The sequence below is a fragment of the Poeciliopsis prolifica genome, unplaced genomic scaffold (genome assembly GCF_027474105.1).
Source record: "Poeciliopsis prolifica strain line A6 unplaced genomic scaffold, Auburn_PproV2 SCAFFOLD051, whole genome shotgun sequence".
Taxonomy (NCBI): Eukaryota; Metazoa; Chordata; class Actinopteri; order Cyprinodontiformes; family Poeciliidae; genus Poeciliopsis; species Poeciliopsis prolifica.
In genome coordinates, this window is record NW_026562426.1 from 143,872 (window position 1) to 156,724 (window position 12,853).

General features: G+C 35.8%; 1 protein-coding gene across 1 annotated transcript; it reads left to right on the forward strand.

Annotated features, from left to right (window-relative positions):
- Window positions 1–312: 312 nt before the first annotated feature.
- LOC129378313 (C-type mannose receptor 2-like) lies at window positions 313–4,118 on the forward strand. The gene is made up of 5 exons (XM_055058621.1): window positions 313–465; window positions 1,793–1,850; window positions 2,040–2,435; window positions 2,693–3,052; window positions 3,350–4,118. Exons 2-5 carry the CDS (start codon window positions 1,820–1,822, stop codon window positions 3,679–3,681), a joined length of 1,119 nt encoding a protein of 372 aa, XP_054914596.1. The 5' UTR covers window positions 313–465; window positions 1,793–1,819; the 3' UTR covers window positions 3,682–4,118.
- The last annotated feature ends 8,735 nt before the right edge of the window (window positions 4,119–12,853 follow it).

Sequence of the window (12,853 nt, forward strand, 5' to 3'; positions counted from 1 at the left end):
TCCACCTGGAGCTTCACTCTCTCAGCAACTTCTTTGCTAAATAAATACATATTGATGCATTTAAACAACATTTTCACAGAAGTGTAAATTATTTTAGGCATAGTGTGACATGTTCTCACAAGGTTTGAATATTCAAATGTTGTTCCTGAGCTCACTGAGCTCATTGTTGATCCAGGATGTACAAGTGGGATTTTTTTATTTTACATAATCCCAGGAAGAGGATGTGAAACATGACATGTAACTACAGACAAGGAAAAACTGCTAAAAGCTGGTCAACAGAAATTATGGGTGGAACTTACTCATATTCTTTACTTCACACACTCAAAACTTTCATACATTGAAAAACATAAAGACACATAGCAGGAAGTTACTATAGGAACATTTAGAACAAAAACAACCTTGTTGGGACAAACATAAAGGACATTAAGAGGAAATTAGTGAATCATCTGTTGGTTATTTTCTAAGGTAAGTGGATCTGCATAAAGTATCTGGTTACAAATTTGCCTAAAAGTAAGTCCAGTTTTAGTTTGTCTCAAAAATGAGTAGATAGTGACTTTATATTGTCTATATGAATATCAGGAAGTTGATAGCTTACTGTGTGTTCTGTACAGTATGTTTTCACAAACTAATAAGTTTCTCTCGCCACTGTTATTATTAGCAGATATGTTTCAACGGGTTTATTACTTTCTTAAATTATCTTTGTTTCTTTATCTTAATATTTGTATTGATAATAATATTGATAAAAAATATGCCTGTTATTCATTTAGAATTGTAGAAGTTTGTTTGTAAAATTGTGCAGTAATGGTTATAAATACAGTTTTATATGTTTTGAACAAAAAAAACGACCATTTTTGAAAATGAGACAGGTATTAAATCATACAGCTCTGTGTTTTTATAGGTTTTTTATTTTATGAAAGCCTCAAAATATTAATACCATTGGCAGATTAAAGTCTGGATTATTATTAATGAAGTTAGTTCACTGACGGCATATTTAAACAAGTGCTGAAAGACAGCAGACTTATAAAACCAGAACTGAATGATTGTGTTTCAGGTTCAATATGCAAACTTCACGTTGAGTAATATTTCAACACCATCTGTGTTTTTTGTCAGAATTAGATGTGAACTCAACAGCAGGGACTCAGTTAATCGAAAATTTTGATTGTCAGAAATCAAGTAACTGGTGTATAAAGTCATGTTACAAACTCATGTGTTATCCATGTTTCACTTCACACAACTCTCAGTCAATAAAAATGTTAACATTTATCACAAACTGTTAACAGATGAATATCTCAGTAAAATAATTATTTAACAGTTCAGTGACATGAAGAAAATGACTCAGACAAAAAGTTTTCACAACAAGGATGAAAACTGATCACTGAGCTCCAGTTATTTTCTGTAAGTTTAACGAATATTAAAATTTCACTTTGGTCCAATCAAAGTTCTGACTTGAATCTCACAGAATATGTGGAGCAAAATTAAGATTTGACAGCAATGATTGTTTCCTTTATCTTGGTTTCACACCAAGATAAAGGAAACTTGTCTAATTACCAGAGGTAACATGTAAACTACAATTTCTATAATTGTATTTATGAAGCTGTGATTTAATAAATTATCTCGTAAGTTAGTTTTTGATAAAACGCCACAGTTTGTGAAGATTTGACTGTTAACCTATTAATAACTAAATAACTTATGAGTTATTTTCTAGAAACAAAATGTACAACTTCTCTATTTTCAGTGTTTTTTAGTTTTTATACATATTTCTTAAGTCTTTTGTTATATTTATTTCCAACAGTACAAATCTCTATCTGACAGAGCAGACATGCAGTGGAAACTGTGGCTCATTTTGTTAGGTAAGTCGTTCAGCTTTGAAACAAAGAAACAAAATGCCTCTTTGTGTTGTGAAGGTTGCAGACCTCTGCCTTATACTGTTAATATAATGTTCAAATGTAACACTACTAAATACTGTTACTTATCATTATAATAAAGTTGGTATTGCTGTCTATTTTGATCAACTCAAACAAGCTTTTGAATGTATTTAGGTCAATGCTGTGTGATGGACTGTCAGCTCTATGAGTTTCACTACATTAATGAGAATAAAACCTGGACTGAAGCTCAGCAGTACTGCAGAGAGAAACATACTGACCTGGTCACAGTGACTAACATGAAGGACATGAAGAGACTCATCAACATCTCAGATGGAGATATAAAGGAAGCTTGGATTGGTCTCTATGATCAAACACATGGTACCAGAACATGGTACTGGTCTTTGCCTGGAGTGGAGTTTGATGAAAGTGAGACAAACTGGAACCTAGGAGAACCAAATAATCTTGGACCTGAAGGCGAAAACTGTGGGATTATATGGAAAGATGGCTATCTTTTTTTCAAGTGGGCAGATTTATCCTGTAATGAGAAGCATAATTTTATCTGCTATGATGGTGAGAAAACTGTTTTTATATAGATTTGTGCCTTTTAAGACTTTGAAGTCATAAAAAAATAAACATGAGGTTTTAAAGAAAAACAAAATAAGTTTATTTTGCACATTATTCTTATTGTAACTATATTATTACATTCACTTTGAAAAACAAATATTTCTATAAATGGTGTAATAATTTTCTCTTCTACAATAGTGAGAAAATAGTCTGGACCTCCTCTTTAATGTTATAACGCTTTCTGCTCTGACTTTGTTTTACAGAAAATAATTCATCACAGAAATATCACCTGATTTATGAATCAATGAACTGGACAGAAGCTCAGAGTTACTGCAGAGAGAAACACACAGACCTGATCAGTGGATTGAAGCAGCTAAAGGATGGAGAAGTGAACAAGGGGTTAAATTTAATGACTGCAAATTCAGAGTACATCTTCATTGGTCTGTTCAGTGACACCTGGAGGTGGTCAGATGGAAACAGTTCCTCCTTCAGACACTGGAATCTACAGTTTAATAATCAGAGAATAAACAGTGGTCAATGTGCCATGACTGTGTTTGATGATGGAGGCAGATGGAGGAATGAGAACTGCACTGAAAGAAAACCCTTCATCTGTTATTCAGATGGTGAGTTGCTCTGATAAGCACAAATTCTTCACATATAACATTAGAGCTTCATTTGAAAGAACTTCTTGCTTCTTCTTGTGCATTCTTTTTTAAAAAGTGGTTCATATATTATTTAGCAAGTACTAATTTTTATCTTTCAAATAATATCTACATTTATTGAGAGTTACACAAAACATGAAAAGTGAACATTTTACTCTTACATGTTTCCTGTAAAATAATGTTAGTGGCCATGATTTCTGAATAATACAAATAAAGGTGTGAACAATGAATTGTTTGTTCCCTTTACTCCTATGACAGATAAAGTGATCCTGATTAAAGAAAATAAAACCTGGCATGAGGCCTTGAACTACTGCAGAGATCATCATGATGACCTGGTCACCATCACCAACATGGATGAACAGATATGGATCCAGGAGAAAGTCAAGAATGCATCGACTCCTTTCGTCTGGTTGGGTCTGCACTTCAGCTGCTTGAAGAACGTCTGGTTCTGGGTCTGTAAGAAGAATCCAAACTTTGAAGGACAGATGAATGATTGTGAAATATCTGGAGCCATGGATGCAGGAGGAAAACACATGTGGTTCCAAAGAAACAACACAGAGAAGCTGAACTTTTTCTGTCGTATGCGTTAAATTGTTCTTTGCCTTTTTTTGCTTTTAGAAATAGTTTAATAACTATGTTGAAGTATAGATTTTATTTCATCCATTTTTTAACACCCTTGTCCCTCTTGGGGTCAGGAGGGCTGCTGGTTCTGATTTTTAGTGAATGTTTCAGGCGAGAGGTGGGCTCACCTTGCTGTCAGTCTGTGGCAGCTTTTTATTTCACCTACGATAAAAAATTACTACTAGTAGAAATTCAAACTAGAGGTTCTGTTCTTAACTCAGTTCATGGTCATTTTGTAATTAGATTGTACTTGTGCACATTTCTCTTCCTTTACACCAGGGGTCTGCAACCTGTGGCCCTGGAGCCACAACTGGCTCTTTGGACCAGAGAGACACTAGAAGTACCAGTCTATTTTATTTTAATCTATTTTCCTTATTATGCTGGAAACATGTGCAAAAATCAACTTCACATAAAAGAAAATACCCATCATATCTTTCAAAAGGTTTTGTTCTCTTTGATTATAAAAACCTAAAAACATGAATGAAAATTATTACAAGAGATTTCCTGCAGTAGATATTTATCAGAAATAATATATATATATATTTTTTTTATTTCAAATTGTGCGATATTTTCAGCTCTAACCCAGTTTTATTTACCTAGACTGACAACAAAATGGCTCTATGTGTTGGAAAGGTTGCAGACCTCTGCATTATACTGTTTAAATATAATGTTCAAATGTAACGCTACTAAATACTGAGAATATATATAAACTTCTCATGTTCTACACATTAATAATTCTAATTTGCTCTGTCTGTCAGTATGTTTGACATCTAGCAAATTGAAGCAACTTTGCTCATTTTAACTGATGTAAAACAAAAGAGTTAAACTTCAGAAAAGGGTTTTAAGTACCACAAGTGGGAAATGCATAATGCTGCCTTAACATTTATTGTTCCACGTTGCAATGTTAACCATTGGCCAGCAGATGCCACTGTAGTCAAATAAAGGCGAGGCTAAACTGCTGAATCTCTACATTCACTACATTTTGACTTTCTCCTGGACCCGTCTTTGCCCGTCAAGGTTGGGAATTTCTTCCAGGTAATGGTCGCCGTCTTCCTAGTATAAATGATTGTTTCAGAAACATGGCAGAATATTACAATGCTAAACTGTACCAAAACAAAGACAAACATTCAGGTTCCCTGAATTCAGTCCATTCACTAGTTCCAGTGAAACTGTCGAAGGGTGTAACGGAAGTTCAACATGAGGTTTTATACTGAGAAATCTCTCTGATGTCACTAATATGATGTCGATTCAGAATACTTTAACTAGATCATCTGGGTGAACTCCTGCTCTACCTCATTCTATAGATGTAGAGTGTTGGAAATGTTAAAGTTTGATCATTTTAATGATGTTGAACTTTAGCGTGTGTTGAAATATTAGACGAATCATGACAGTTTTGAGTAGTTAAGGTCAGACTCATGGTTTAATTGATATATAACATTAACATTTTTCTTAGATATTATGATCACAATTTTACACGAATTTAAAGATATATAAAATTATATAGAATCAAACTCTGCAGTTTGAAGCACTGGGTCAGAGGAGAGGAGAGCTCTGTGCAGTTCAGGAACCAGTTTGAAAGGATGAAAAATGTTTCTGCATGAAATGAACACATCTATTGTTTATATCCCGGTTTAGACAGCAGATGAATTCATCCCTCAATTTTGGATTACACCTGCATGGTCGTGATTCTGTTTGTAAGCAGGAGACCACCTCTGAAACACTGTCAAAATCCCATCAGACAGTAAGAACCCACCTCGATATAAAAGTACTTGAGCTAAAACAGCCGGTCAGATCACTGGGGTGGAACTCTCTGAACTGCCACACAGTGATCTCTGAAGGCCTATCTTCGTATTTTGCATTTTTTTTTTTTTATATTTCCTTTCTGGCTTTGGTATCTGAGGACCATGTTGGAGTGATTTTATGCATTTGATTGTGTGAATAAACTCTGGTTGATTGGGAAGTTGAAGAGTGACTGTTGTCTTTGTGGTCTCACTTTTACACACGACATTAACGGACCTAGGGAGACGAGACAAAAACAAGCCTCAGGTGCAAAATATCTCGTTCCTCAACAAGAGGTTTGGCTCTTCTGCTGCAGCAACAAATGACTTTTTTTTCCCTTCAAAAACAACAGAAAACACAATCTGACTCAGCGAAAAATGTTGAAGAGACAACACAAGTGACCTCACAGGCAGGGACAGAAATAATCTGCTGTGTGTTTCTATGATCATGTTATCATCGGGTACAAAATTGTTGCATCTTTGCTGCAGAGAGAGAGAAAGTTTTTAGACTTTACCTCATCTCAGATACAGCGGAGATGACAAGACATAGCGACAACCACAACAAAGTGCTTTGACACAAACATCGACTTGTGATGGTACCTGAGGGCCTTCATTCTACCGACTCATGACTCATGAGGTTTGTCAACTGGGTATCCTGAAGGTCTAATGGTGCAGATGTTTGAGTAAAAACAAGATACAGTTAATCAGTTACATTTACTTGAATAAGGTTTTATTTCTTTATTTTTTATGTACTTTTAGGCATATTTTTACTATGCTGACTTTTGACTTTTATTGAGTAATCTTTTGTGAAGTTTTGCTACTCTTACTCAAATAAAATGTATTGATTTTCTATCCAATGAATGAATCACAAACATGTTTTTATTGAAAAAAAAAACCCAATTTGGAGACATTTTCTTTTACTGCATTTTGTTATTTTTTGTTACTTGTACAGTATGAATTTATTTTTTATTTTTGTCCGTAAAGTGCCAAAATTTACACTTAACTTTTAATTTTGATCCATCTGATGATGTTTTTTTTTATATTAAATGACTGATAATCAGATGATTAGATACTCAGTATTTGATTTTAATTTTTTTGTATTTTTTTTTATTTTTTACCAAATAGCAAGGAACAAGGAACACATATACACTGAGGCATCTGACATTTGAATTGACTTTTTCCTACACATTAGCACTAAGCCAACAGGGTTGTGTGTAGCATGTGACAATAGCTACTGCATGTTGGAATCGTTAGACAGTATATTACAGTATGTCACTGAACATACATGCAGGTTTTATCTAAAATGTCGGGTGGTTTGCTAATAAAGTTTAAAGGTGTTTCCCTGTGGGAGATTTTTCCTTTTATCAAAACTGATCTATCAGCCAAACTGTGTGAGAACATTGAGGGAAGACAGAAATGTATCATTAGTTCTGACTAAATGCCTAAAAATATATGCTGTTGCATTTTTACACACCTTTTCTGATAGTAGCCTTAGTTGGCACACATAATACGTGAGAACTCCATCATCTGAACTGACAATATTTTTCCTTCAAAAATATCTTGACGCTCATGTCAGAAATCCCCATTAATAGCACTCTGCTTTAGGGGAAGACTGACTGCTAATGGTACATGAGGAACCTGTCAAAGCAGTTTGGTATTTGGGTCAGGTGACCTGATTCTGAAAATATCTTCACTCTCCACCCAGCAGAGTTTCCTCCACAGTTCAGTGTCAAAGACTCAGAGCTGAAGTTTTGCTCTCTGTCAGGACTCACTGAGAGAGACGCTGCTGGATGAGGGACTAAAGAAAACAACATGAAAATATGGAAGGAGTTGAAACATTCAGAGAGGAAAACTATTTGGATTAATACATTATTGTTGTTTTTATTTTAAATATTGTTTCACAGCATTGTTTGGTGAGGCTTTTTCTGCTTTATAAACTTTCTTATTCTATTAAAGCAGTTTAAGCTAAACTAAACACTTGTACATGTGATTTTCGTAACCTTTATTTAGGAACTCCCAATGCAGTAAAATAAGAAATGAAAAGAACTGAAACTTTGCTTCACTGTAAACAATGAAGGTCTCTGGGTTTCCTCTTTCAGCTTTGCATACGTTTCCTGCTGTGTTTCTGTACATGAATGACGACGGGCCTTTGATGCCATCAGGCAGCAGCTCCTGATCAGCCATTGTTAGACTGATCAGGAAGAACAGCAGAAGGACCTTTGACCTGCAGACTGATCGCCGTGGTTACAGCTCAGTTTTTTTTTAATTTATTTCAGAAATATTAAAATATGCTTTTAATGCTCTATTTTCAAGCAACCTATTTTGCACTTCGTAAAGTTGAGTTAAATTTAAAAACAATAAAATTTGTAATTAATTGACTTTCTTATGCTAAAGTGAAACAACTTTTTGAATTTCTTTGTTGCCCCTCAAAATGTTTTCAGCGAAATTAAACTGGAACAAGATAACTTGGGTCGAATGATGTTGAAAAAATGGTAACATGGTGTTACAGAGGATCAGGTCTCATCTTTCTGATGTGAAATCATACGATGATGAAAACAATGCTTTTGAGAACAAAATCAATATTTTGGATTGGTTTTAATGGAATCTGAGCTGACTGTGATCTACCTATGGCTTGACAGAAGTATTGGGTTACAGAGTGTAAACAGCAGCACATTATTATCTGGTTTGACTATTCAAATAGAGTTTAGGTCCTGAAACAAGAGATCGGTGTTCAGGCACTGAGCATTTCACTGAGGACGATCTACAACCAACATCAAGCTGTTGGATCATTTTGGCCTCATATAAATGGAGAAAACCAGATGGAAGTTCGTCTTTAATAACATTGTATGTAGATATAATATTATTGGGAAGCGATTTCTGGAAATTACATTTATTATTTGATGTGTTTTTTTTCTTTAGTGTTCAAAACAGACAAAGTAAATATGCAGTGGATTCTGTTTCTTCTTACTGTAATGGGTGAGTTTCTCTATTGGGATTTTACTAAAAATTTATTGTAATTTAATATGGGCTCATTAAATAATTGGATGAGAACAAGAGTTTGGTGATTGTGTGCATTAAACTGTCTTCTAAATAACTAAGTTTGTTTATGTTCTGTCTTTAGATCAGAATCATCAGATGGTTTTTCATCTGATGATTATATCAGTGAGTAAAAAACTTGGACTGAAGCTCAGCAGTACCGCAGAGAGAAACACACTGACCTGATCACAGTGACTAATGTGACAGACATGGAGAGACTCATCAGTATCTAACTAGGATATATAAAGGAAGCTTGGATTGGTCTGTATGATCAAACAAAAGCAGAGAGGACGTGGCACTGGTCTCGTCTTGGAGTGGAGTTCACTAAAAGTGAGACAAACTTAGGAAAAAGTGAACCAAATAATGAGGGACCTGGAGGCCAAAGTGGGATTACATGGAAATAATCCAATGTGTTTCTCAAGTGAGGAGGTTTATCCTGTAATAAAAAACATTTTTTTTTCTGCTACAGTGGCAACAAAATAGTTCTTTGTTTTTGTCCAAACCCTCTCATTGATGTTTACATCAAAACTTACACGTGAAAGTGTTTTGTGCTCTGACTTTGTTTCACAGAAAATGACTCATTACAGAAATATCACCTGACTTATGAATCAAAGATCTGGCTCTCAGAGTTACTGCAGAGAGAAACACACAGACCTGATCAGTGGATTGAAGCAGCTAAAGGATGCAAAAGTGAACAATGGGTTAAATTTAATGACTGCAAATTCAAGGAACATCTTCATTGGTCTGTTCAGTGACACCTGGAGGTGGTCAGATGGAAACAGTTCCTCCTTCAGACACTGGAATCTACAGTTTAATAATGAGATAATCAACAGTGGTCAATGTGCCATGACTGTGTTTGATGATGGAGGCAGATGGAGGAATGAGAACTGCACTGAAAGAAAACACTACATCTGTTATGGTGGTGAATTGTTCTTACAAAACTCTAAAAATAAAACATTGAATAAAAATGCCTAAAAGAGACAAATTGCTATTTAAAACTCAAATTCCGATCAACAAAGATTTCACTTTGTATTTGTGTAAATACTAATGACTAAAGGTTTGTTATAAGATTAAATGTGTCTACATAAGTAACACCGCCTGAATGTTTTTCTCTAAAACATAAAACAAAACAAAAGGAATGTTTAAGAGGGTGCTTAGGGCGCTTTTCTTGCACAAACTTTCTCTAAAGTAACAACCCCAAAGTCAAATCATGCATTCTGACAATCTGTATGTCAGAATTCAGGATTTGACTTTGTTTTGCTTCTTTGCATTAAAATTGTGATTCTTCAAAATCTTATGGATCCTGAAACTAAACCCTTCTTTCCTATTAACATTTTACCAGAAAAGTAAATTTAGAAATAAGTAAATTAAAGTCTGATCATGCAGCTAATACATCCCATAATCTAAAGAACTCTTACTAGGAAATTTTTATGAAAGAATAAATGGATGAGTCTGCAGGAATAACTTAAATAAAGTAATTGTTTGTTTTCCTTATTTCAACAGACAGTACATTGATCCTGATCACAGACAATAAAACCTGGGAGGACGCCTTGACCTATTGCAGAGAGAACCACTATGACCTGGTCACCATCACCACCATGGACGATCAGAGATCAGTCCAGCAAAAAGCTCAATTTGCTTCAACTGATTATGTCTGGATTGGACTGAGCTATGCCTGCACTCTGGATTTGTGGTTCTGGGTCAGTGATGAGATGGTCAGATACAACAACTCGGCCCAGAATGAACCGATGGACGACTGTGACATGTCTGGAGCCTTCTATAAAATGCATTTTTATTGTTAATCACGATTTATTTTCCAAAACATAACATAATATCTTCAGTCAGAACAAAGCCGTTTTTGATGTAAACATTTGAAAACTTTCCATTAGGGATTAAATATGATGTCAACATTTCACTATTCAAAGCTGCAAGGGCGTAGAAACAAGTTTATCACGAGGCAAAACACATATTGAAACCTGACAGATCCGTAAATAGCTTGAGCGGAAATGTCAAACAATGGTGTCATCAACGCGTTATCTGACCGCATGTAAGGCGTAATGTAATGCAATGCTACTTACAATCCAATAATCAGATTAAAGTTCAGTGGTGCTCAGGAATGCATTACAATCCCGATCTGGTGAGCTCTTATCCACATCATCAAAGCTGGAAAATAGGAGTTAAAGTGTTTTCAGCAAGCTCGATTCAGCCCACCTACTCCTGTTAAAACAGGGTTAATAAATCGAAATAAGACAACTAAAACATCTATTTGTTGAAATGTTGTTTATGTGGTGAAATTGTTTCCATGCACTACTGGCTAAAAGCTCTTTCGCTGAGAGCATCTTTGCTAGATGTTCCTTTAAACACCCAGTGAAGGTAAATAGTAACATGTAAAATGGCCTGTACTTGGATCGCCAGAGGACACCAAAGCTCTTCACTTCACAGTCATTCACAAATTTACAGGCAGTTCATTCCTCATCGACTAGGCCAGTGTCACAGCTCCAACAGAGATGATTCAAAGGGTCCAACTAGCTCCTCAGCATGTCAAAGTTCTACTGAGACCCGCTAAGAAATCGAAATTGTGATTCGTTTATGATAAACCTGGGAAAGAGCTACTGTATGCAGAATACCGGACCTTGAGGGCCGGAGTAGAAGAAGAGCAGATCGCCCTGTCTTTACAAAACAAAATAACAAGCGAGCCCTAGCCTCTGCTCACCTACAGGAAGCTGACTTGTGATGTAGGATGTGTGAATCCACTTGCTTTGTTTGGACCTTTATGACCCTTGCTGTCATAAAGGTTTGGTCCAGGTCAATGAGTCAAGCTTTCATGAACAAACACACCAACGGCAGACAAGTTGAGAGCACGGGGAGTGCAGCGCGAATCAGAGAGAGTGGGAGAAACTGTAAAAGGATGATTCAAAGAAACTCACTGTAAAATAAGATATTTTGGAATTTACTGGAAAGGTTCCCCGGTGGCCCCTGCCCCAATCTCAACTTTTACTCACACTTTCACGCGTGAATATGTGTGCAGCAGACAGATGCACGGCTGTACAGCAGTTATCATGTTGTACAGCCATTTCTGCTTCTGGTGACTCAGAAGCAGAAGTGGAAAGTCCTGCACAACTATCAAAGATGCAACAAGTGTTTTTTTTTTTCTTTTTAATTGTAAGTCAACAACAAAACACTCCCACTTATGAAAAGAACTCTTCCTGAGTCTGCATTGGAGAAATAGACTCAACCTGAAGAGATAATTACAGGTCCATGTTTTGAACCTTTCAGCCTGAACACACTAAGAAAAGAGGAGACAATGGTAAGTATGCGACCATCCACTTAAAACTAAAGATTTGCTAAATTTGTTTTAGCTTTACGTAGCAAATCAGCCATTCAATTACTTATTTCCTTTGTTTATAGGTCAGATCTTCAAAAATGCCAGCTGAGAAAGAAACTACCACAGCACAACCACAAGCCGTACCAATGAAATGACTCCTTGTGTTACGATTTAACTCAGCAGTATACTTCAAGAATGTTAAATTTCGTTAGAAAAGTAAAGAGGAACTTCATTATACACAGACTTAAAAACGGTCTACTCAGTACAGGAGAAGCTTTAACAAAGAAGGAAAGTCATGATTTGTCAATGGAATATTAATTAATTTTTTGTATCCATTGCTATTACATCCAAGCAAAGCTGAATGTTTCAAAAATCTGGGCTGAACCTGAATGTCTGCAGGAGCCTGTAGAAAATAAATTCATGCAGGCCTTGCAGTTGAGACTTGGACGTGTGATGAGGCCTATGACAAATAAAGCAATAAGTTACAAAGGTATAATAAATAAGGTATAAAGTCTCAAAGCCATAAAGTCTCCTATGGAAGCATTCTCATCACCATGTCAGTATTTCAAACCGCTTCAGCAACGTCAGAGTTTCAAAACTTATAAAAAATGAAAGCATATTCTGTTCTTTCCTTTTGCACCAAGCAGAACATAAAAGGTTGATATTTCAGTTTGGGATCACCAAAGATGTACCTGACATCATCTTCTTCTTCTTCTTCTTCCAGCAGTGTGGGGGCAATGAGGGGCTTCAGCTGGAGCACAAAGGCTTTGTGTGCAAGTCGGGTATTCAACTCCTGACAGCAAGTCTAATTATAGCAGGACTATGGAGAACACACTGCAAAAAAAGTAAAATCTCCACCTGTTAATGGGATCTCAAAGTTATTGTAATGTTTCGTTTTTAGTCAGTTGGGCATTTTATCCAAAACCTCTTTGTTAAAGGACAATGTAGAACATTAACCACAATCCAAACTCAAGCACCTATTTGTGTTTGCTTCAGTGTATC